General features: G+C 39.5%; 1 protein-coding gene across 1 annotated transcript in view; it reads left to right on the top strand.

The window, feature by feature from the left end:
• Positions 1–20488, top strand: part of reln (reelin) — a 447239-nt gene extending 426751 nt beyond the window's left edge. The window contains exons 60-65 of the mRNA XM_047822245.1: positions 9392–9549; positions 9679–9892; positions 10078–10275; positions 10358–10456; positions 10833–10838; positions 17300–20488. Coding sequence (XP_047678201.1) covers positions 9392–9549; positions 9679–9892; positions 10078–10275; positions 10358–10456; positions 10833–10838; positions 17300–17399 — 775 coding nt within the window. The 3' untranslated portion in view covers positions 17400–20488. The remainder of the gene's footprint in view (positions 1–9391; positions 9550–9678; positions 9893–10077; positions 10276–10357; positions 10457–10832; positions 10839–17299) is intronic.
• The last annotated feature ends 4604 nt before the right edge of the window (positions 20489–25092 follow it).

The raw sequence follows: 25092 nt of genomic DNA, 5'->3' as shown, positions 1-25092 counted from the left end.
ACTGCAGTCCTGGCCTGGGCCAGACCCTCAGTCATTTCTCAGATACTAAATACATACATTATCTGTTTACCTTGGATAGGAATAGGATAATACTCTGATACTCTGGGGATATGTTGATACCCAGAAATCATACGATGTAACATTGATTGAAGACATTGGAGAATACAAGGGCCACAAAGACACGATAAAAGCAAAATAACCAGTACAGGAACAATCATAGACAAATATGGAGTCCACTGACCAAACAAAATATACCACAATCCCCACCCAGTGCGATCTCCTTTCTCATCTTCTTTAATGGCCTCAGTCGTCTTACACATTTTCTTAACTGCCTGTCCTATCTCTCCATGGGCATCATCATGATCAGGTATAAATGTGCAACAGCTGTCACCTACAACAGCGCAGACACCTCCTTTTTCTGCAAGGAGCATGTCTAAGGCCATGCGGTTTTGTATGGCAGTCAAACGAAGAGCAGTGAGCTCTGAACTAACTCCCTCCACAGCCTGGAGTGTTTCATTAGCGAAAGTAGCTAAACGATAGTGAGTAATCTCGATCTGATTCCATAACTGGGTGACACCATATTGGGGAAAGATGGCATCCCAGAACTGAGCAACTTTAGTTTTTAATTGATGTTCAAGGGGTGGTAAGGCTGGATCATTTGGGGATTATTTGTAGTCCTTTTGTAACAAACATTATAGGTGCAATTACCCTTGACTATAAATAAGTGTGAAGCAAATTGCGTGACTGCACATGTTCCGGCCCAATCAAGAGTTAGGTTATTATATACAAGTTTTCCACACACCCAATACCAATCTAGAGGCAGTCCCAAAGAGGCGTGTCCCGGATGTAATATCGAACCGGTCAGATTTGCAGGTACAATTATCAGTGTATTCATAGAATGTATGATTACAAATTTCGGATTACAGATTACGGATTTCTTCCCAGAAAGTAAGAACCATTTCTAATAAAACAAAAGGAAATTGAAGCTTGGCAGGATGATAGCTCTGCATAGTAGTTCTAGACTGATATGGGGAAATATTCCATTCTTTAAGAAAGAATTTTAAACGCCAGCGAGAGTCCTCTTGCCATAAAGTGGAGCGATTACCCTTCCCCCTTGAGAGTGATTCATTATAATGTAACATCGTTGGTGAACATGTTGACGGATTAATGCACTGATTATTCATGCAAGCAAATGTATATACAAACAATAACACATAACAGGATTCATTAGTGTGTTGTTGTGCTGTCCAGTTAGCGAATTGCCAGAAGGCGTTGTCATGAGGATGCGCTTTGACGGGTAACCCTGTCCCATGGCAGATGATCAAGATGAGGAGGATGACAACCATACTGGTCACTGGTTGTGTGTCCTGTGCTCAACTGGAGGTGGTCATTCAGTTTTCTCCAGCCTTTTCTGTCACCTTCTGCAGTTTTAATGATGTCCGAAGAGCCGGCACTAAAGGGTCCGTGGGGTGACTGCTGAGCGTCGTGGAGTGATGATGGGAGAAGCCAGGAGGTTGAAGACACCTTGTAGAAAACTCATAGAAGGGTTAAAAGGCTGTATCTCTGTAACATAAAGAAAATGGTGTTACACAGAGAATACTTTTATGCATTCACAGCGGAGTCCACCTCTGGAGGACATCTCTTCACCCTGGTAGAATGGATCCACTGTGGAAAAAGATCAGTTAGTACACCTGTGCGTGTAGTCACAACTATTTCCGCTGGCCCATCATATTTATTTTTGCCCAATGGTTTAGGTTTTAATGATTTAATTAGGACCATCTGTCCCACTTGAAAGGGATGGGTCGGCGCCTTAGAAATGACAGGTATAATTTGTTCACAATGTTTTGATAAAGTGTCAATCAGGGCAGCGGAATACTCAGCGATGTGCACATCAAGATTAGTTGTACCTATAGCTGGTTTACCCTTCTTCCAGGGTGTGGGAAACAGACGACCAAAAATAATTTTGTGTGGTGATAAATGGACGTCTTTTCACGGTGTCATTCTCATTTCTGCTAGAACAGTGGGTAACAAGTCAACCCAATTTTTGCTACCCATCGCCTGCATAGTTTTAGTCAACTTATCCTTAATTGTTCAATTAGTTCCTTCCACTATCCCTGAGGATTGAGGATGCTAAGGAATATGAAAGCGCCATGACACAGACAGGTACTTACACAGATCTTGTGTTATCTTAGAAGTAAATGGCGTTCTTTTGTCTGAGTCAATAGCGTGTGGGACACCATACCTCGGCAAGATTTCTTTGGCCAGAATACGTGTAACAACCTTAGAATTTTCTCGCTGACAGGGGAAAGTCTCTACCCACCATGAGAACTTATCTACCATCACCAGGAGATATTTAAAAGGCCCCTGTGGTGGCATATGTGTAAAATCAATTTGCCATTCAGAAAATGGTGCAGTTGGTATTGGAAGATTTTCATGTTTAGCCTTTTAGTAGGATTATTTTGCAAGTCAGACATCTAGATAAGATTGAATCTATTGTACCTTTTTAAATTAGCTACACAAGAGAGTTTATTCATATCTTCCCATACCCCTTTTCGGGCGCGATGTGTAACATCGTGAAACTCACGCACGAGAAAGGGAAGGCAGTGAGACAAGAGACAAAGATGGCCATCAGAGCTGTACCATAGGCCATCAGAGGTAATGTACGGATTCTGCGTTTGCCAGTAGTCATTAGGTGTAGCATAAGTTGTACAGACAGGAGATCTAAGTCAGGAATGAGAGTGGAGGAGAGAAAGGAGGTGTTAATAGGAGTAGAGAGTGATGAAAAGGGCACTTGAGCTTGTGCCACTTATTTAGCTACCCGGTCCGCCAGAGAGTTACCTCTGGCTTCAATAGTATCATAACGTGTGTGTTCTTTAGTTTTGACAATAGCTAAGGTACGAGGGAGATGGCAGGCAGTGATGAGTTCCTGCACCAGTGAAGAGTGGGAAATCAGTTTCCCCTCGGCGGAGCGGAAACCACGTGTTTGCCAAATTTGTCCGAAATCATGGGCGACGCCATAAGCATAACGTGAATCAGTGTGAATTGTTACATCCTTACCCTCAGAAAAAATACATGCATGAGTTAGAGCAAAAAGTTCAGCTGCCTGTGCAGACATAAAAGGTAAAGAGTAAGCTTCAACAACAACATCAGGCAAAGCACACACAGAATATCCACAGAGAAAGTGACCATCATGTGGCTTTGAACAAGAGCCATCAACAAATAGCAAATCGCCTGTAGTTAATGGAGTGGATTCTTAATCAGGGTGAATGCTAGTAGAGTGAATGATTTCAGCACAGCAATCATGCAGTGTGGCATCCTGAGTCCTAAGTAGACGTGCAAGAGCGTGACCTAACATATCTAATGAGGAGGTGGCTTTAATTTCTAGATTACTGGTTGAACATAAAATAGTTTCATAACGTGACCTTCTTTGTGCAGTCATGAGTCTGTAAGTTCTGAAGGACCCGTTTTACCTTATGTGGTGAATGTAAGATCAGGGGATGAGACAGGACAATCTTCTCAGCATCTTGTACCATCACAGCACAGGCGGCCACCCCCCACCCCCCACCCATGCTCCTGGGCCAAGACAGCAGAGGCAGTGCCCTCATGCACGCAGGCATAGAGACGGAACTCTTTCGCATAGTTCAGGAGCCCCAGAGCAGGAGCAGAACATAGAGCCATCCGCAGAGCCTCATACGCTTTGAGCATTTCAGGAGTCCATGTTAACAGACGTTGCATTGGGTCCTTGTGGGAGATTGCAGACCGGAGGCATTTGTCATAGTAAGAACAGTCAGGTCCATTGACGGCAGTAGTTTATCAGCCCCAGGAAAGCCATGAGAGTGTGTTTTGTGTCAGGAAGCTGTGTGTTGAGGATTACCTGTATACGATCTTTAGAGAGTTTTTTTCTGCCTTGTGAGAGTTCAAACCCCAGGTACTTCACTGTAGGCAGACAGAACTGCAACTTGGGTTTTGAAACCTTGAAGCCTTTTGAAGCTAGATGGCGAAGGAGGCGGAGGGAGGCTTGTTCACAGAGTTTTTCAGAGGCTGCGGAGACTAAGAGATCATCTGCATACCGCAAGACAACAGAACCAGTGGGGAGAACAAGATCACATAATGCATCCCTTACATTGGCAGAAAACACTGCCGGAAAATCAATATACCCTTGTGGAAGGCGTGTCCACGTATACTGCCACCCCCTGTGTGTGAAGGCAAAGGCTGTGTCTGCTCTTCGACAGGAACACTGAAAAAGGCAGAACACAAGTCAATAACAGAAAAAGTATGTTCACATGGAATTGAGGTGAGAATTGAGGCCACATCTGGCACAACAGGTGCCACGGGGATGATGATGTCATTTATTTTCATCAAATCTTGTGTGAAGCGCCAGGAACCATCCGGTTTAGGGCCCGGATTGACAGGAGTGTTGTATGAACTTACACATGGTTTGACTACCCCTGTTTTTAAGAGATTGTAAAACTCCATCCATGCCCTGCAATTTAGCTTCAGACAAAGGATATTGTTTAACAAACACCGGGTCTAAATGTTTCAACTTAGCCTCGTAGGGTGTACACTGCACGAGACCCACGTCATTCTTATGATCAAGCCCATAATGAGGGTGGTAGAGTGTCTAGTAAAGCAAAAGATGGGGATGGTGATTTCTGTGTGGTAGAGAGAAAACAGTCATTAAACATCATATCAGATAAATGTGACAGTGGAGCAGACTCAGGGACAGAAACAACAAGAAGCCAGAGAAGCTAATAGAAACATGTAGCCTGCTCATGAGATCCCTCCCCAAAAGATTAAAAGGATATTCTGACATATAAACAAATCAGTGATGTAAAAAATGTTAGTATCAGAAGGACATTGGACATGGAGGGCTGGAGTAAAAGGCGTTTCTTTTGTGACCCCTTCTATTCCCACAGAGCTAACGGATCCCCCTGAGAGAGGACCCTCATATTGCTTCCCCATTACTTACATTGTAGCTCCTGTATCAAAGAGGAAAGAATATATTGTGCCACTTACACATAACTCAAGAAAAGGCATTTAATTTACCTGATGTGATTCATATGTACAATGTAGCATGGTCGGGGTCACGCTCGTGGGCATCCCTATGCATGATAGGGATTTGCCTGCATCCCTGTAAAAGGGCTCGGTGCAGCCTGGGGTGGTTGGGGAGGTGGTGCTGGAAGGGAACCTACGGGAACATCTCCCATCTCTCTAAGTCTTTTCCTACATTCATTAATCCAATGCCCATTCCTACCACAATAAAAACAGGCCCGGGGCTTCGGGAGTATGAATTACTACCGCCTCTTCCCCGGCCTCTCCCTCAGCCGCTCTCTCGGGCTCTCCCTCGGGCCGAGTCACAATTATATACATTTTTTTCAGCCACAGCGAGGCATACTACTTGTCTACTTTCTAAAATACCATCACCTTCCATGGTGCGCACTCTCTCCCCTAGAGTTTTAACTGTCAAATTGCTACGATCTGTGAGCTGATATTTAAGAACCCTTTGCACCTCAAATATACAATTATTCACGAAGGTTGGGAGGAACAAAGGATTAGCGGCATTTTAATCCAACTCCATTCCCCCCCAACCCTGCTAAAAAACCAGCATTGCTGGTCCTGCATAAGGTATGTTTTGCATGCTGGGACCAGCTTGGGATGGTGGTATGCTGGTCCAGCATTATGTGCTGGTTGCTGGTGTGCTGGCCAAACAGCCTGGGATGCTGGTGTCCTGGTCCAGCATAAGGTGCTGTTTGCTGGTGTGCTGGCCGATCAGCCTGGGATGGTGGTATGCTGGTCCAGCATAAGGTGCTGTTTGCTGGTGTGCTGACCGATCAGCCTGGGATGGTGGTATGCTGGTCCAGCATTAGGTGCAGGTTGCTGGTGTGCTGGCCGACCAGCCTGGGATGGTGGTGTGCTTGTCCAGCATTAGGTGCTGGTTGCTGGTGTGCTGGCCGACCAGCCTGGGATGCTGGTGTGCTGGCCGACCAGCCTGATATGCAGCCTGATATGCTGTTTGTTTAAAATATATACTGGACAATGACATTTGCCATCAAACTGTAATATACACACGCGCACAAATAACGTTACACAGTATAACCTTTACAACACACATTTTTGGTCTTAGCTTTCGCTCTCTCTATTGCTATAATAATATAGCTTTAGCGAGTAACAAGTAGTATGTGGTGGCGATGACCATGTTTTTTAAGAGGTGCTACCCAGAGTTGTTTGCCTTTAGACAACTCCTGCTCTATATCTTCTTTATTCTCTGAAAAATTATAGAAACTTCTTGCTTCCATCATAGCTACCAAATAAACCTGAGTTTGGTCAAACATGTCATAGTTAAAGTCGTTAATTTCGCTAGTTGAAACAACTGCCGTGCATCCGTCATCCAGGTACCTCACGTATGCAAACATTCTGATTCCCAGTGAACAGCAGATTCGTCATGTAGAAGCGGAAGCTTTTTATTTACCCCAAAACAAAATCCTAATTACGGTGGCAAAAACATGATGATCTGAAACACGTGCACTACTAATTTCGATAAACACTGTAAGGTATATAATGTAGTCGAAAACATTGTGAGATTTATTTTTGGAAAGTGCAGGAACTCGTGAACATAGTTGCTTTAACACTGATGCTGGGTAATATCTCTAATTGAGACAAATGGATGGATTTTATATATTTATATACATCATTTGGTATGATTTATATGCTGCTTCCCTCATGAAGCCCGGGAAGTCAACATTTGTTGGTATTACTATATTGAATTTGTGGAGACACTTTAATCCCTAACGAACAATTTTTAAATGTTTTTATTCTTTGTTATTCAAAGCTTTTTGAGCTTTGTTATTTCAGTTCTTTATTCAAAAGAGGGAGCAAAAGAAATAACACACTTATAAATATATTCCAATATATTGTGTTTTAATCTTATATTAATGTGTTACATAGAAACATAGACAAGCAAAAATAAAGGTTGTTCCCATAATGCTCATTCCAGAAAGATCATACTGGTTAACTGGCTACACCAGCCCCGTTTTGCTTGATAACACCATGACTATGCTGGCCACCCAGCTATACCAGCACTGACCAGCATTATACCAGCACTGACCAGCACTATACCAGCACTATACCAGCAATATACCAGCACTGACCAGCATTATACCAGCATGAACCAGTAAAAACCAGCCTGGACCAGCATGTAATTCATGCTGGTTTATGCTGGATTTTTCAGCAGGGAACAGCGTCCATGTCTCTTTAAACCGTGTTAAAAATTTGGAAGTCGGCTCATTCTTCTCCTGTTTGCAATTAGTTACTTGAGACAAATTAGCCTGCTGTCTTTCCAACAAATATTTAGTCAACTGCTCTTTTAAGGCTGGTAGGGCATCCGGAGTGGCCCAATACAAATGGTGTGTAGTCTTTTTTGTGGCTCCCTTCTTCTTTCCTGCCCCATCATGCTCCATTTCTGATTTAGTTTCTGTTTTTATTTCATCACTACTAGGGTCCAAGCAAGGTTCTCTGGCATTGAGATCAGTTTCATCATAATTATCTCCAAGACTCGCATGCAATATAAATCAATATAAATAAATTGATTATGACGGGTGGCCCTTAGTAACATGTCTACATAGCAAAGTGGTTTTGAAGGGGATGGGAGCATTTTAATGATGTCCCTTAAATCCCCTATTGACGGTGGATTGATAATCAGTCCCTTTGCAGACGTGGACCAGACGCATGCCGCATTAACAGCAGAACCAACAGTGGCATTAAAGAATGGGGGTTTTATATCTGACCCAGAATCAGATACAGCATCGCCATTATTATCTGTGTCTGTGTCTGCCTCGGCATTTCGTGGCGTATCTTGCAGCTTAGTGCGAGCGTCAGTATCTGGCTTAGAATCAAGTGAGTTTTTAGTTATTTCAATGGCGCAGCATGCAACCGGGGCCGATGAAGTAACAGAAGAATCAACGCTGCTTAAACTAGGATATAAAGTTGCAACAGTTGCCAACGGCCCCTTATCATTATACGGTGGGGGTTGGATGCATGAAGCAAATGGCGATTTCGGTGCAGTCTGGGGATTAAAGTGGGATCCACTTTCGAGTTTGGAATAGAGTGATATTTATCCCAGATTGGTTTCATTTCTAGCCATTTCTTAAAACCATCTGTCATATACTGATAATCCCAATCAGAGTCACCGAAGCAGTCACATATTTGAATGTAAGCAGACGCCAAATATTTAGATTTAAAAGTCCCACCGCAAGTATATCTCAAAAGCTGAGGTTGTGATTCAGTCCATCCTGCTAAATTATCTAGCCAAGGGATAGTATAACAACCTAGACCGCAACAGTTCATCCAGTCACGAGGAGTTTCCTTGTGGTCTGGCTTAGGATATTTCATTCCTGAATTACCTATGTCCTACAGTTACAACCAATATTACACACAAACAACACAACACAATTAACACAACACAAAGAACACAACACAATTGGAGACCAGCAACCGGGACAGAGAGGGCGTTCAAATAAATTTATAGCCTCTATCCTTAGAGACGTTGCGCACGCTTTTTCACTTGTTCAATAACCAGTGACGAATTCCCTTACACATCGTGCATACATTCGACAATATCAATTTAACTATACACGGATATGGATATCAGCACAGTGCCTACACTTTGAACGGTATGACTAGATACCAAATCAGCACTTACCTGAATACTGGTATCCCGGACAAGCCCCAAAACTGTAAGGAATTTTCATCTGTCGCCTGGACAGGGTAACTAAATTCAGCCTTCTCGACCTCTGCTCGGTTTCTGGTTCTCGGCGAGTATTCGGGGACGTCTCAATGAACACACTAGTCAAAGTCTTTCAGAGAGAAGTTCCAAAGTTTATTAAGTAAAACAGGAATATATAGTCATACTAGAGGAAGGATGGCGTAATGTGTGTGTGCAGAGCTTAATGCTAGTGTCAACAAAAGCAGCCTTGGCCGTTATCTCAATATAGGAACCTCCTAGCCAAAGTATTGTGTTTCTTACATCTGCGATACATGCAAAGCAGGGGGTTCCACTAAGGTGGGGAGGGGGTTAAACTAAGGTCAAGGCATCTGTGTGTGTGTGTAAGATAGAGAAGGAATGTTTATGTGTGGGTGTGGGGAAGAGTGTGTGTGTGAGAGAGAGAAAGAACAATGTACTGTACCCTATACAGAAAGTCTCCAACATTACCAGAAAAGATTGTTTTATACAAGTATTCTCACAGTTACCTGTCCAGGAATAATTTATTTGCCCTGGAGCAATATATGATAACAATTTCCACAATAGGATCTTTTTGATAATTCACTGTTGTTTAGTTTTTATGTTGTTCACCATGATCCAATGTAATGTAAACATGCTCCTCCTGACCTTCAGTGCAACACAATTTCGCTGGATTCAGAAAGAGGAAGCTGGTGACCGACATGGCTGGGGAGTTGATAATGTCTATATTGGTGAAGCTTGTCCAGGTCTTTGCAGTGGACATGGATACTGCACTACTGGAGCGACCTGCCTTTGTGATGAAGGGCACTATGGTTGGCACTTCTAATTTGAACTATACCACTTTATTATTTTGAAGGCCACATTGCCTACAGTTGTAACATTAATGTTAACAGTGTCTTGATTTTGATTATTTTTTTATTTTTATTTTTTTCTTGTTTCAGGAGATGACTGTGCCCTGTGGAGCAGTGATCTTCCTAATTCTATCAAGGACAATTTTGAGTCTGCATCTGAGGACAGCTGGAGTGTCATTCAGGGTGGAGCTGTTAGCAACGGCTGTGGCCAGCTTTTCCCACATGCCCATGGGGACTCCCTATATTTTAATGGCTGCAAAATGAGACAGGCCATATCCAAACCTTTGGACCTGTCCAGAGCCAGGTACTGTACATCACAATGTAGGCCTTATTCTCATGCTTTTGGAATTTGCTGATTGGAAAACAGATTGTTATCAATTATTAGTGCTTTAACCAGTGTCTGGAGCATAGCTATTGCTAGAACAGAGCTGACACTTTCTAGACGTCTCTCTCTATTTCTCTCTTTCTCCCTCTCTCTTTCAATGGCAGCAAGATCATGTTTGTGCTGCAGATTGGGAGCATGTCACAGACAGACAGCTGTAACTCAGCATTAAACCAGGCTGACACTGCTGACCGGGCTGTGCTGATCCAATATAGTGTCAACAGTGGAATCAAATGGCATATAATTGCCCAGCACCAGAATAAAGACTTCATCAAAGCCCAGAGAGTCTCCTATAATATCCCCCTGTAAGTCGTAAAGCATATGTGACATCAGTATTGATTATGTTTTTATATCTAAATAGATTTCTTGTATTTCTTTATTTTATAGTGAAGCCCGTGTGAAAGGAGTGCAGTTGCGATGGTGGCAGCCACGTCATGGGGGTACAGGGAAAGACCAATGGGCTTTGGACAATGTGGAAGTAGTTCTGTGAGTAGACTTGCACACTTTCAGATTGTTGTTTGATCCTCAATCTTCCATCTTTCTTTTTTTTATATATACAAAATGTTGGCCTTACTTGCAGTTATTGCATCTACCCCTTCCTCGTGTGGTGTGTCTTTCTTGTGTGCCTCTTTTGATCAGATTCTAAACATAGTCTTTTCTCTAACAACCCCTCTAATTTCTGCTCTTTGTATTCTGGATCTCTGGCCTCCTTTTTCTTGCTTGGTTTTGTCTTTCCCAGAATTTACTTCGTATATCTTTCCATGTGATCAGCAAGCTCCCTATGTTTCTATGTCTCTCCTGTATTGCACTCTAATTTTTGCCCTCTTATGTGTTTTGATGCCCCGCCCTCCTGGTACTGCAGAGTCAGGTAAGTCCTCCATCTTTTCAGAAATAAATACTTCTTCCCCATAGTATATCATGTGTTACATATACATACATCATTTGTTACTGAATTTCAATAGTTATAAATGTATTTACAACAATTCTGATAATTTATAAACCTACAGTCATACTCTGTTCATATTTAGTAATGTACATTGTACAAGGATAATAGCAAGAAATCAAAATAGAAATCAAGTATACTACTCCCCTTGACGTGTTCACAACTCAGTTACCACCAGTAGATTTCCAAGGATGTGTATGTGATTTTCATTTTGCTCATGTGTACTGGTTCCAGCAGAAAGTTTTGCTTTCTCAAATACTCTAAGGAATCTAAGTGTATCTTTGATTAAAGTCAACTCAATTATGGTTTATATAGTGTTTATGTTATGAACGAAACACCTGCCTCACCTCCCGACCGCCACCAGACGGAACCTTTGCCCGAGTTCTAGCGACTTCCGAACTACATCTCCCACAAACCACCACTCCTGTCATGATTACACCACCAGCTGCTTTCAATCACCGGCTTCCTATAAAGCATGAACTTGAACTTCCTTTCTCTGTGAAGTCACGATTTGCCTCTGCTATCGGTCTTAGCAGTTTTCTGTCCGTGTATTCCTGTTTTTTGATTCTGTTTTGATTTCTGTAATGACAGGTTCTATTCAGAACTTCTATTCAGAGTACAGTTCAGATCCCGCAGGTCTAAAATCGGACACAGCCCCTGTTTTTCTTGGAAACAATGAAATATCAGCTGTACACTACCCGGTAGTCTGAGAGTAGTGTTAACCTCATGCCAATCTCACTACTAAGAACCCCAGTCCTTGATGGCCCTAAGGTCTCCTCTCATATGTACAGTAGGTATGCCACAAATTATCAGCTGTAAAAGCCAGAGTTCTAAGAAAAGTGGCCATATAGGTTCTAAGGCCTCTTCCGCAGAATTGAGAGAAGTTCCATACCTAGTGCTTCACCTAGAAGCATGGGTCGTCATGGCTGAACCCTAAATCACATGAGGTGGTGGGGTAGACAGCAGTGGAAACTGCCCTAAAAGGGCATCCTTGGGAACCCTAGCCCTGAGGTATAAAGATTCTTTTACGACCGCAGATGAGCTCCTTTATCAGGTCAGCTTGGTACACCTGCAAAACTGCGATTGTTTGTAGCACTGCACCAGTGAAACCTACGGGATTGTAGGCCTTCCCAAAAGGCCAGCATTGCCCAACAGGGCCTCCAATAGGAGCACAGAATTTCTCTCTGCAGCCAAAAAGGGTAGAGATAGCTCGCAAGTGTCTCTTCAACCATAGGCATCACCGCATACCCATACCCACCTAAATACTAATTAGCAATGGCTAAGGAGTATAAACAAGCAGAATATGGGTCATTCCACAACCTCAAAACCACAGTGTGGAGGTCTGTGAAAAATGGGAGACGTATGGAGGTGGAATTTGGTGTGAATTCGGAGTGAAGTTAAGTAGATTGTCAAGCTCAGACTGGACAATGCTAACCTTTCATAAGTCCAGTCTAAGCATGAATGCCACTGGCTGTTTCAGGAAGCAATTTAGTGGCAGACTGCTCATCATCACCCGCATTGATCTCCTCAGAGTCTGATGCAAACAATTATAGTTCTTTGTTCAGATCGGGAGAAATTGCAAAGTGACTCCCAAAGTTGACGTGAAGACATTGAGAGCTGTCTCATTCAGCTGAGAAGATGAGAAAAAGCCATCTCTTGTTCCCTTTAGATTAACTCAACCTGCAACCTCCATGTCAAAGCAGCCTTTTCAGACATGGAACTCCAGCCTGGATTGGAGTTTGTGAAAAGCAATCGCACATAATTCATGCAATTGGCTCCCTCGAGAGCCGACCGCTCATTCTATAATAAAGAAGAAAAGACCCTAGTATTAAGACAGACAATAGACATACTGGTAATGGTATGGACATACTGTTACAGGGATGAGCTTAGTAGCTAGGTGTGTAATCTGGAGTGGAAAATGAGGGGAACAAGAAGCCAAGAAGCAACCTAAACTATGGTGAGAGTGGGTCACACACCAAAAAGTACCATGCTCAGTACTTCAATGCGCTAACTGCTACACTAAATAGCGGCATGTGCAGGTGTGATTACCTACACAGGACTAATGCTCTATAAATAAAAAAAAAAAACATGCAGGTGGTTGTGGTTTTGCTCTTTCTGTTTTCTCAGCAAGTTCAGTGAAAATGAGTGGTGCTCATGTTGGTGAGCCTTAGTGTTAGCACTGTTTCATCTTTCTTTCACCCCACTGCGAGGGGTTCAATGCCAGGCTTTCAGTCTTTCTCCTACAGATACTACACTGCTCTTGCTCTCACCAGCCCTCTCTAGTGCCTGGATTCACACATCTAAGGCATAATCCTCTTCTTCAGAGAGCTGACATAATTGTGTTTATGACATACCTTTGAAGATAAAGATTGGTTAAATATATGCTGAATGATACTGGTCTGTCTCTGATGTCTTTAGACAGAAAACAAAGAAAACAGAGTTCTTCGAAATTATTAACTTTGTCAGAAAAGTGACAGAAAAGTGAGAAATACAACAATTAAAAATGCCAGCACAAAATTATTGATGACACAGAATAATTAATTCTAATGAAGCTCACAAAAAATTATAATTATGATCATATTAAAATTATATTGGTCACATAATATGCAATAAAATGCATTTTTATAAATATACATATAAAACATCAACTAGAGGGTCAAAAAAGTGGAAAAGATTAAAAAAATATAAAAAAAAATTACAATAAAGTAAAATTAAATAAAATAAAATAAAAATAAATAAAATTATGGATTGACCAGAGAAAGATGAATAGGCAAAATATTAATATGTTTATAAAAAACAGCATATGAAATGGTACAGTGACAGCCAAAATACAGAGATATGAATAAAGTGCATATGTGTAACCGTGTGCAAAGAATAAGTTGAGGGAATCCTGCTATAGAAATGTTAGGGCATGATTAAAATTGATGTACTTGTTTTTCTCTTCAAATGCCCCAATATATAAGGAAGGTTCTGACCCCACTAGTTGTTAAATTCCATTTAATAATGAACTGATTCTAGTATTTGTTATCTTAGTTATGCGACTAAAAAAATTATACATTTACAGCATTTAGCAGACACCCATATCCAGAGTGACTGAAGGTTAAGGGCCTTGCAGCTCACTGCCCACTGCTCTGTGTGTTCACGGTGTGTGTGTGTGTGTTCACTACTCTGTGTGTGCACTTTGGATGTGTTAAATGCAGAGAACGAATTCTGAGTATGGGTCACCATACTTAGCCGTATGTCACTTCACTTCACTTCATTATATCTAACAGAACAACACAAACACATACAAGAACAAAAAGAGACTTTTTAATCAACTTTGTAAAGATTCTTTACTTTGTAAAAACTTTTACTACTGAACCTCTTAAAAGAAAAAAATAATTGTCATTCAATGACCAGTTCAGTAAAGGGGTTGGACACCATATATTGTATAGCAGGATGTAACCTACAACCTAGGGTGTGATTTGATGCCCAAGTCCACAAAAAACATATACCTCAAGCTTCTATGCCATAACTCCCAATAAAGACTTGAACTGTCAGCAATATACCACATATCCCATTCATCCTCCTAAAACCTGCTCTTGGTGTAGAGGAGGGCAGTTACAGTATCTAGTGATATGCCCCGTTGCCCATTTGGTTTAGTTCCCTCCACTGACTGTTTTCTTGGTTTATTAACTCTTTGCCTGTTTTATTGGATTTTGCTGTTAGTCTGCCAAGTTGTACTGCACTGATTTCTTTATTAAACTCCATTATGCTGCACATGGATCCTCTTGCTCATTTCTCACACATATATTCTTCACAAAACTATACTTTTTATATGTCAACAGGAAGTCTCAACCCAAGTGGTGCCAATATAATAACCTTATAATGATGAAAACTAATTTAAAGGCTAGTTATTGTGATGAATGGGAATGATGAAATAATGTTTTATAATGTATAAACAATTATTTATTAATTAAAATTATTCACCATGAATATTTTTTTCTATTTAATTTATATGTAAAGAGCTTTTACCAATTGATATTGTCTCAAAGCAGCTTTTCAGAAATATAGAAACAGAATAAAAATATTAAAGTTTAAGATTTTCCATCTCTAACGTTTAACCAAAATGAGCAAACCCGGGGCTAATGTGGCAAGGAAAAACTCCCTAAAATTATAGAAGGAAGAAACCTTGAGAGGAACCAGGCTCAGAAGGAAACCCACCTTCATTCGGGTAATACTGGACAGTACATAAAGTAAATTTAGATAATAACCTTCTACAACAGTCAAGTGTAACTGTGTAAAAAAAGAGTTCCTGAGAAACTACTAGGTCACTGAAATTATAGACTTAACAGCCGTTCCTGCAGGAGCTAATGCAGTGTGGATAAGTTAGGAGTGATGTGCTCAAATCTTCTGATTGAAATTGTTCTGATTGGACTCCAGCTGTGTTGTGGACTACCTGGAGCTTGTTTATGCTCCTACTCAAACATCCAGTCAGTAAAGCATTACAGTAAACACACCTAGAGTTAAGAAAATCATGAATTAGCCTTTCTGAATCATGTAGCAAAATCATATTTATCTTATAATAAGATTTCTTATAATTAGTATTATTTCTAATAATATTTATTATCTTATAATAATATTTCTGAGATAGAAAGAAAGCTACCCTAGTGATATCCACATGAAATTCAAATGAGAGTCAATAATCCCACCAAGGTGTTTTACTGCTACACATGATGAAACAAAGATAATCCAGAGTTACTCTGTAATCAGATAGCTTAGTTTTTCCTGCATGTGATCCACAAGCAGATTGCAAGCACTTCTGTCTTGTCAGAGTTAAGCAGGAGGAAGTTAGTAAGCATTTACTGTGTATTTCTAACATTTAACAGTCAGTTAAAAAGTTTTACAGTATATATTTATTGCCATATTTAGACTATAGACTATAGACTAGAAATGGCATAGAAATGGCTTAGACTATATGAATACACCTTTGCAAGGCCAACACAGAATCAGGGAAAGTCAATGCATCACTGCACACCATGGTAGTTCCACAGACCTTCCAGGTTGACCTGCTCAAAGAACCGGACTGGGGTGACAGACTAAGGCAGTGTCAGAGCTACACCAAGCCACAGACCTAGCTCTCCGCACTCCACTGCAGACGGCTCACAGCACCAGCCATTCAGTGGCTGCCATACTTGTTGCAGAGAGGTATTTTGTAGCTTAATCGCACTAAGGTTGTGGATAAGGCTTTTACAGCTGGAACTTTCTGGTAGGAGGATGTAGGCTGCATCCATATTTTAAATCTGCATTCTGAAACATATTCTAAAGACTTGCAGGTTCAAGATATACTCACATATTTTTATCTCTGTGGTGGCCTGCTCCTCTGCCAGGACCCATTTCACTGCTCTGAAGGTACAATGCTAGAGTTCTTTCTGTGGCACTTCTCTGAGGGCTTAATGCTCTCTACTTTGAAGGTTTATGTGGAAGCCATTACTGCCAGCCATGGGCCTATATTTGCATCCACCATAGGAATGCACCTTCTGGTCTCTCACTTCCTACATAGTGCCAGGTGGTTGAGGCCTTCTTGTAGACTGTGACTTTCTTCCTGGGACCTTTCCGGGGACCTGGAAGGCCTGTTAGATGCCTCAGAGAAATTTCTGACAATTTATGACTCTCCTTTTCACCTTCCTTTTTATGTCTGGAGTTCGCTCCAAGGATGGTCAAGGCTATCATGCACCCAAGGGCAGGTTACACCCCTATGCCCACATCAGCTGGTCATTTGGTCATCCTACAGGTCTTCTGCCTGCTACCTCACAAATCTGTGGCACAGGAGAGGCTGCTTCTGCTATGACCAAAGCAGGCCCTCAATGCTTCCCGGACACCACTCTATGTGTGGCATAAGTCCTTCTCCATCTTTGTTTGCATTGGTGGCCATAATCTAGGTAATCCAAGCAACTCCTTCTTTTCTCTGTAGTAGAGACCTACATGGCGTGTGGTATGTCTTCGTCCATAGGTGTTCATGCTCACTCTATTAGCCACTGCCCTAGCCAGTGCTGTCCCCTTCATAATATCTGTGCTGTGGTATAGTGGGTCTTCCCACACTCATTCTTAAGGTTTTATACCCTGTGTCTGTGGCAATGTTGGTATTGATATTATCCATAATATCAAGCCATAACTTCAAAATCCCTCAAAAGAGAATGTCTCCAGGTTACATACATATGCATCTTGTATGCATGTATACTTTTGCCTTCCTTCAGACAAGAAGCCGAATGAGTGTGATGTAGATGCCCTTTTATAGGCATTTGAATTAAATTATCATTCTTTTTTAAATAAAAAATTTTAGTTGTTTTTATTCTTTGTAAAGACAAAGGACAATGGTCATTATCACTTTCTCTATTCTTTTCCAGCTCCCGTAAACAAAACTACATGATGAACTCTGCCAAACAGTCTGGTCTACACCACTACTATAACCGGAAGAGGAGAGCATTACTACACTTCACCTACTAGACAGTAGTCACACGTTAAATGCTGAAACTTACATTCGCTGAATACACTAAAGCAAGTGCTGACATATTCAAAATAATTATTTACATTCCATGAGTGCACATGTTTTATAATTAATGGTATTGCAATGATATGGACAAGGCCTGTCTCAAGAAGAAGAATTTCACACACATCTGTTTCCATTTGTCAAAAAAAATGCACTTCTATCTTAAATCCTGTAGCATATAAAAGCTAATGCTATACCAGTTTTGCTTGACTCACTTGAACCAGGGACTATATATATAGATGCAAATGCCGATCTGATGGGTCCAAACTAATGGATTATATATATATAATATTTCAAAAGCCATCATTCTCTATGGTTTATATGTTGCTTCCCTCATGGAGCCCGGGAAGTCAACATTTGTTGGTATTACTATATTTAATTTGTGGAGACACTTTAATCCCTAACGAACGATTTTTAAACGGTTTTTACTCTTTGTTATTCAAAGATTTTTTGAGCTTTGTTATTTCAGTTCTTTATACAAAAGAGGGAGCAAAAAAAAACACACTTATAATGAAATATATTCCAATATATTGTGTTTTAATCTTATATTAATGTGTTACATAGAAACATACACAAGCAAAAATAAAGGTTGTTCCCATAAAGCTCATTCCAGCAAGATCATACTGGTTAACCCATTTAACACCCACTTCATAGACAAATGGTAGTCATGTTGTTTAGAAAAGTCAATTTTTTATACTTACTAAGGCTCATCAGGTTTGTGAAGACTGCCCAAGAATCCTAGGATTTGTTTATGAAGAAAATATGTACAATTTTATAAATAACAGCAACAAAGAAGTTGTCTAATCATGCAATCATAATATTCATTATGATTTTGCTAAATCACAATGCAAAAAACCTGCAAATATATGTTATTAAATGTTCACCATGGGGAAAATCAGAATGGTGAAAAATGTGATCCTAGTGAATTTAACCATGCCATGGTTGTTGGTACCAGATGCACCAGTTTGAATATTTCAGAAACTGCTAATTTGCTGGGATTTTCACATATACAATGAAATGGAATGGTGTAAAAAGAATGTTGCGAGAGAAAAAAATCAAGTGAGCTTGATCTGACGTATTCTGCACTCCAGAAAAAAAAGAAAGAAAATGAATTATTATAAATAATTGTATCAACTGTCCATTACCCTTCTCTATGTTCTGGAGATTTAAGCCTTTTTTTTACCAAGAATATTTGTTTTGTTTTTTGGCTAGAATTTAAAGTCTTTTATTTTTTAAACTATACTACTTATTGCATTCATTCCACTACCTACTGTAAGTAGTGGCTCGGACCCTCTTTTGTCCCGATCACCTCACTTCTATTTGAACATAAAGGGATTCATGTTAGCCATATATTTATCTACATAAATGCAAGCTGAAGGAGATAAACTGATTATTAAGTCAGCTGTGATTATTTATTTGTTTGTTTATTTATTTTGATGGGTAGTCAAAATGCAGGCTACATTAAATATGCTTCATGAGACAGGCCTCCTTGAGTCCTCACTCTTATTCATAAAACCTACTCAGAGGAATCAAAGAAGTAGAAGATGACAAGTTCTAGATAATGTCAATAAAGAATACAATAATAAGCAATGGAAACAAATTAATTAATTGAATGACACTCAGTAACGTAATTTCATGCCTTAAAATGACCATTTAAGTCGTTGTTAATAAAGTTGAGTAGAATCCTGTCTAGGCTAAAACAAAAAAATTTAGCATGTGATGCAAATGTGTACTAATGTTTTTGCTTAGGTTAATTCATTGTATAGTCATAATCACTGTTTTGTATTGGTAGATCTGTTATACAGTTAATTGGGCTAGGCACATGTCATCAGTGTATAAATATATATACTTTTAGTTAGAAGGACATCTCATTTGACAAATATGGTTGTGCCTGATTCCTCATGTCTTTGCTTCCTTTGCTACATACATTTTTTTCCTTAATTCCTCAGAGGGAGGATATTAGAAGCAAGAAAAAAGAAACATGAAGGTGCAATATCTAGTAATAAACTAAATTAATTCCATTAAGGTAATTATCACACTGTGATGTTCTACCTGATCAGTGATGGTCATTTGTGTTTATAATGGATGTAGTGGACTACAAGTGAGCCTATGCAGAGAGGACTATTAAATTAAGTAAATAATGATGCATAACAGTGATTATGACTTTGCTGTTTTGTGTTTATGGATTCTATTTGTGATGATTTGATGTGTGGTGCTCTGTTAAAGTGTTTTGTATCAATATTATAATAATTTTATTTTGTGATGTGTATTTGAATGTAAAGGAACAAAATTAGTCCATGAAACTCAGATATTTATTGTAAATGGTGCTCCATGTAACCTATATAAAATGCACACTGTAAGCAATGCATATCTATGGTATATTATTGTTTTATGAGAAAACTACCCTACCCACCATAACCCCTTGCGATGTCATCTCACTCTATAACTTCCGACTGAGAATCATATTTGGTCAGAACTGAGGATTAAGCAGCATTCACAAGGAACACTATTGTAAAAAAAAAAAAAAAAAAAGCACCACTACCATTAATTTTTGTGAGAATGATGCATTGAGAGACTGCTTCCATGAACACATACCACTGTGTAAAAAGTACACTCTGCATACAGTAGGAACAACAAAAAGTCAAATAATTCCAAAGGAATACTATTCATACATTATATCTGAACATGTTTTTGTGGGATAACAAAAAGTCCTAGTGAATGCATGGTCAATATTTGTGTGGGTGGCTTTGTATGAGGTGAGTAGATAGATAGATAGATAGATAGATAGATAGATAGATAGATAGATAGATAGATAGATAGATAGATTCCTCTATAAAATGAAAATAAAGAACCATCAAAACATTAAACAAAGTTTAATTTCATTTTGCATTCCTTTTTCAGAACTCATTTGATCATTATAACAAAGAATTTCACCACCTGAACCAATTTTAGTTTTTAAATAGTCCATAGCAGAGTAGAATTGCACATGGGGTTACCTAAATGCCATTTCAGATCTTAATCTGTCTTAATTTAAACAACCAGAGAAAACAGCCAGAGCGAAGACCATCATTTCAAGCATTCTATGGCTGAAGGTCAATTTTTGGCCTGAATTACAGTAATCATAATTACAGCAATTGTAAATTAAGGAGATGTTAGTCCCATAGATGATTTGATTACCTTTCTGTAGGCATTTGTCCTCTGGTATGCAGCCCTTGATATAAACTCCACTGTAATCTCCATAATGGCCATTTGCAGTGAAACACTGCTGTCCTGGTAGGCATTCAGTAAAAACATGATTGCATGGTTTGTTAACAAACTGAATTGGACAATAGTAACAACGCAGATTTCCACAGTGCAAACCAGGAAGGAAAATCAGACACAGACACAGTGCAAGACAGTTGTACTTCATAATAGATTGACTAAACAACCAAGCCTCTGACTGGTTCATTTTCTTCCAATCTACAAAAAAAAGGAGCCTACAAAAAAACGAGCCTAAAATGAGGCTCTTTGAAGATGCTTAAAAAAATATATGTGTTTTGTACCACATCACAAAAAGACATATCACCATGTGTTGTACCACAGCACTTTACAAACAATTACAATTGAAAGAACAATGGCAAGTCTCAGATTAGCCCTTAGGTTTAATTAGGAAAAAAGCACCACAGGTGCTGAAGTTGATATTTGTTTCTACAATGAGAAGACTAGGCCTGTTTGAATAGTTCCTAAGAATCACATTAATAGCTATAAATATAAACTATTCACAATATATAATTTTGCTATACAAGTTATATTAGTTCCAAAAAAAAGTAAAAAAAAAGTATACCAATTTAAATAAACCACGCTACATATAAACAGAATGATTTGTTCCATGTGCATTTATGCATCACATGACAAATATCAATTTATTTGATTCTTGAATGTCTGAAATATTTTTTATATGTTGAATTTTGAATGAACTCATGAATCTTCTTATTTACAGAACCAACTTTTGCTTAAGTCACATCCAGGGTCCCTTACAGTCTTTGAGTTTTAAATCAGACATTGAGTTTGAAAAAAAAAACCAACAACAACAACAAAAAAAAAACATTGAATCAATTTACATATACAGTTGTATGCAAAAGGTTGGGAACTCCTGACAATTTCCATGATTTTCATTTATAAATATTTTTGTGTGTGTTTGGTGTTTGGATCAGCAATTTCATTTTGATCTATCAAATAACCAAAAGACACAGTAATATTTCAGTAGTGAAATTAGGTTTATTAGATTAACAGAAAATGTGCAATATGCATCAAAATGAAATTAGACAGGTACAGGTATTAGACAGGGCACACTTGCCATTTTGTTGATTTGAATACCTGTAACTACTTAGCACTGATTAATTGGAACACACAATTGGTTTGGTGAGCTCATTAAGCCTTGAAGGTGCATCTAATCATGAGAAAATATATTTAGATAGATAGATAGATAGATAGATAGATAGATAGATAGATAGATAGATAGATAGATAGATATGAAAGTGTATACAGTAAATAAATATTACAGAATTCCAGAAATGTTTCTAAGGCTATGGCATTGAAGAGGAGTGTGTAGAGTGAAAGGTTACAAGATTATGGCATTTAAGGAGTTAGCAAGCTGAATAATCTTTATATATATATATATATATATATATATATATAATATACACACACACACGTTATATACACATAGATGAATGTGAAATGTTGGGCAGAATGTACGGTAATGATATAAAGATACAAAAATTAGTGCAGATGTAATGAGGAGTAAAAAAAAAAAGTCCTTGATGATGTTGTGAGCTCTGCACAGACATCTGCTGTGGTGAACGTATTCAATGGCAGGTAGCTGGGTGCCAGTGATGCGTTGGGCGGTTTTGACCACCCTTTATATTCAGGACCATTAAATTGATTTAATATGTATCACTCAAGTAGAATGGAGTACACAAGCCAAATAGAAAGTAATGTATAGAATAACCTTAAAGGTTTGAAACAATACTGACATTAGTTTGATCATTTACAATCGAATTCCTACATGATGAACTTGTATGCCATGTGAGCACAAGATGAAGTGCAGTGGACAAAAATTGGGGAAAGGGAGGAAGAGACTGGAAAGAAGAAATTAGAGAAAGGAAGGAAAGGAATGGCAAGCTTAAACTTCAAAATTAATCACACCCTAACTGGGAAATCGTCACCGGAAACTTAAATTCACCTTAAGACACAATACAAGGTTCATACTCAAAATATGCATCTAAATTGGTTGGTAAAGGAAACGGTTACTTGCAATGGCATACTGCACAAGAGTCCGGATGCAACAGAGAAATCTCTGAACAGTCAGTTAGGGTGGGGTCAGACGTTCTTCCAAGTTCTTCTGAAGATCAGAGCAGTTGTCGTTCTTGGAAGTGAAGCTTGCTGGAACTTCTTTGAAGGAAGATGGAGTCGTGTCCAAGCTGTTCCGAAAGTCTGACCATGGATTGGTGGTGTTTGTGACATTTTAAAGGTCGCGAACTCCACCCATCTTTGGGGAGATGGCCAATACTATGGACTGAGATTTTGGAGGGAAAAACTCCCTTTGTTTCAGGTGTCTGTGGGCGTGGTTTAGCTATAAAACTTTTAGATGACTTTGAAGTTTTATCCAAGGTGTATTAAGACGGTATGGCACCTTTCGTGCTCAAATAAAATACACCATTGTTAGAAAAATGATTAACCAATAATTTTATGGTCATTTGGAAGGACCACTTTGTTATAGATATATGCATGTGAGATGCTGATGTGTCAACACTTGTCCTCAACCTCGAACAGAAGGTTATGGGATGATGCAATAATGGATTGTCCACGACATATATGGTTCAAACGCTCTGATTTATTCTAGAAAATCCACTTGAATCATGTTCAGTTTCCATTTGGGTTTATGTGTTTGTCTGTGTGTGTATATATGTGTGTATGTGGTTTCTGAAATAAAACAAATAATAAATTCACTTAACAGGATTTTGCAAGTGGTAAAATAAAGTATACATTTAGACTAATTCAACAAACAGTGAAATAGAACATACTGTATACAGTAAACGGTAAATTATTCACCATTAGCCACTATATGGCGCTATTACGAAGGAAATAATTTTAACATCTAGCATAGGTAATCACGATAAATCTGATTAAGCTTTATAAATAATATATGTGTGTCGAAATTCTAATAGCTTAGCTTAACAACAAACATATACAAAGAATTAAATATTTTGCTACCAGTATGGGCGATTGCAAGAGCAAGCTAACCTTTGAACATGCTCATGCTATCATGACACGTGACCAAAAATTATTACAAACATAAATGTGATGCTCATAATTATTAATGCACATAAACAGTAGCATAACGTATCTCAACCATTAATAAATGTAACTTACAGTCTCAAGGATGCACATATCCAAATAAACAATAATCTGCCTCTTCCGTAGCGACTGAACTAGTTAGAACTTGTCCGAACTTGTCTGTGCAGGTCTATAACTCCGCCCACATATTACGTCACCAACGAAACAGCAGGGTATTTTATACAAGCCCAACCCCCATCTTATAACGAACATTACAAATCCGAGTACAACGGGATCCATCAATACAGTTGGGAGAAGGAAGCAAAGCACATGAAGTAGAACTGGAGATCACAAGCGGGCAAGTCAAAGGGTTAATACGACAGGTATCAACAGGAGAAAAAGACATGAAGAAAAGACACGAGGAGCCCATCTCCCCTCTCGGAGATGACTACAATAGCAAGTCAAAGGGAGGCAGGCACACTACATGCCTTGGAAATTCCTGGACATAACTGGATTAATACAAAGGTTGCCAAATGTGTGTGAGGGGGCACAAAGGTGGATTACCAGATTTGAAGAACAAACAACCGGACAACACTTGGCCATACTCGATCTGAAGGCAATCTTATGCCAGACTGTAGGAAAATCTAAAATGATGGAAATACTCAATAATGCCCTTGAAGAGAATGGCAGACAATCCAAGGGGAGACGGAATAGCTTCTGGTCCATACAGGAATATCCTATGGAATGTGCTAAGGAATATGTATTCAACTAAAGCCGACCCAGGAAAGGTGGAGAAGATAAAACTGACGAGGAAGAAGGAATTGCTCAATTCATATTGAAACTTCAGGACTCATGGAGAGAAGAAATGGGAGCACCCTGGAATGAGACACCGGCAAGCATGACACTTTTCAAACTCATGCGAAAACAGGCAATCCCAGTGGAAGTTCAGGATCAGCTGGAAACAGTAGTGGGCCTGAACACTATGCCATGGGCCACGTTCAAAGCCAACGTAATACATCACACAGAGCTACACAGGAAAAGGAAACGGGAGGCAAAGAAGGCTGCAGAAGATCTGCCTACATAAAGCCCAGCTGGGGGAGCTGGGGAGAAATAAACAAGAGAGTCAAGAGAAGATGGGAAAAGAAGACAAAAAGGAAACACCACAAAACAAGCAGCAGTTATGGTTGCACCAGTGGCAGGGCAGGCAGCACCGCCCCCAAGTGGTGGGATGCCATATCCAATGGGATATCCAATTAATCATCCCATGAACTTTCAATATGCTCCTCAACAGCGTGGCTGGGGCCCAGGCAGAGGTCGAGGAAGAGGAGGACA

This window comes from Tachysurus fulvidraco, chromosome 13 (genome assembly GCF_022655615.1).
Source record: "Tachysurus fulvidraco isolate hzauxx_2018 chromosome 13, HZAU_PFXX_2.0, whole genome shotgun sequence".
NCBI lineage: Eukaryota > Metazoa > Chordata > Actinopteri > Siluriformes > Bagridae > Tachysurus > Tachysurus fulvidraco.
This window is presented reverse-complemented; position numbering and strand designations above follow the sequence as displayed.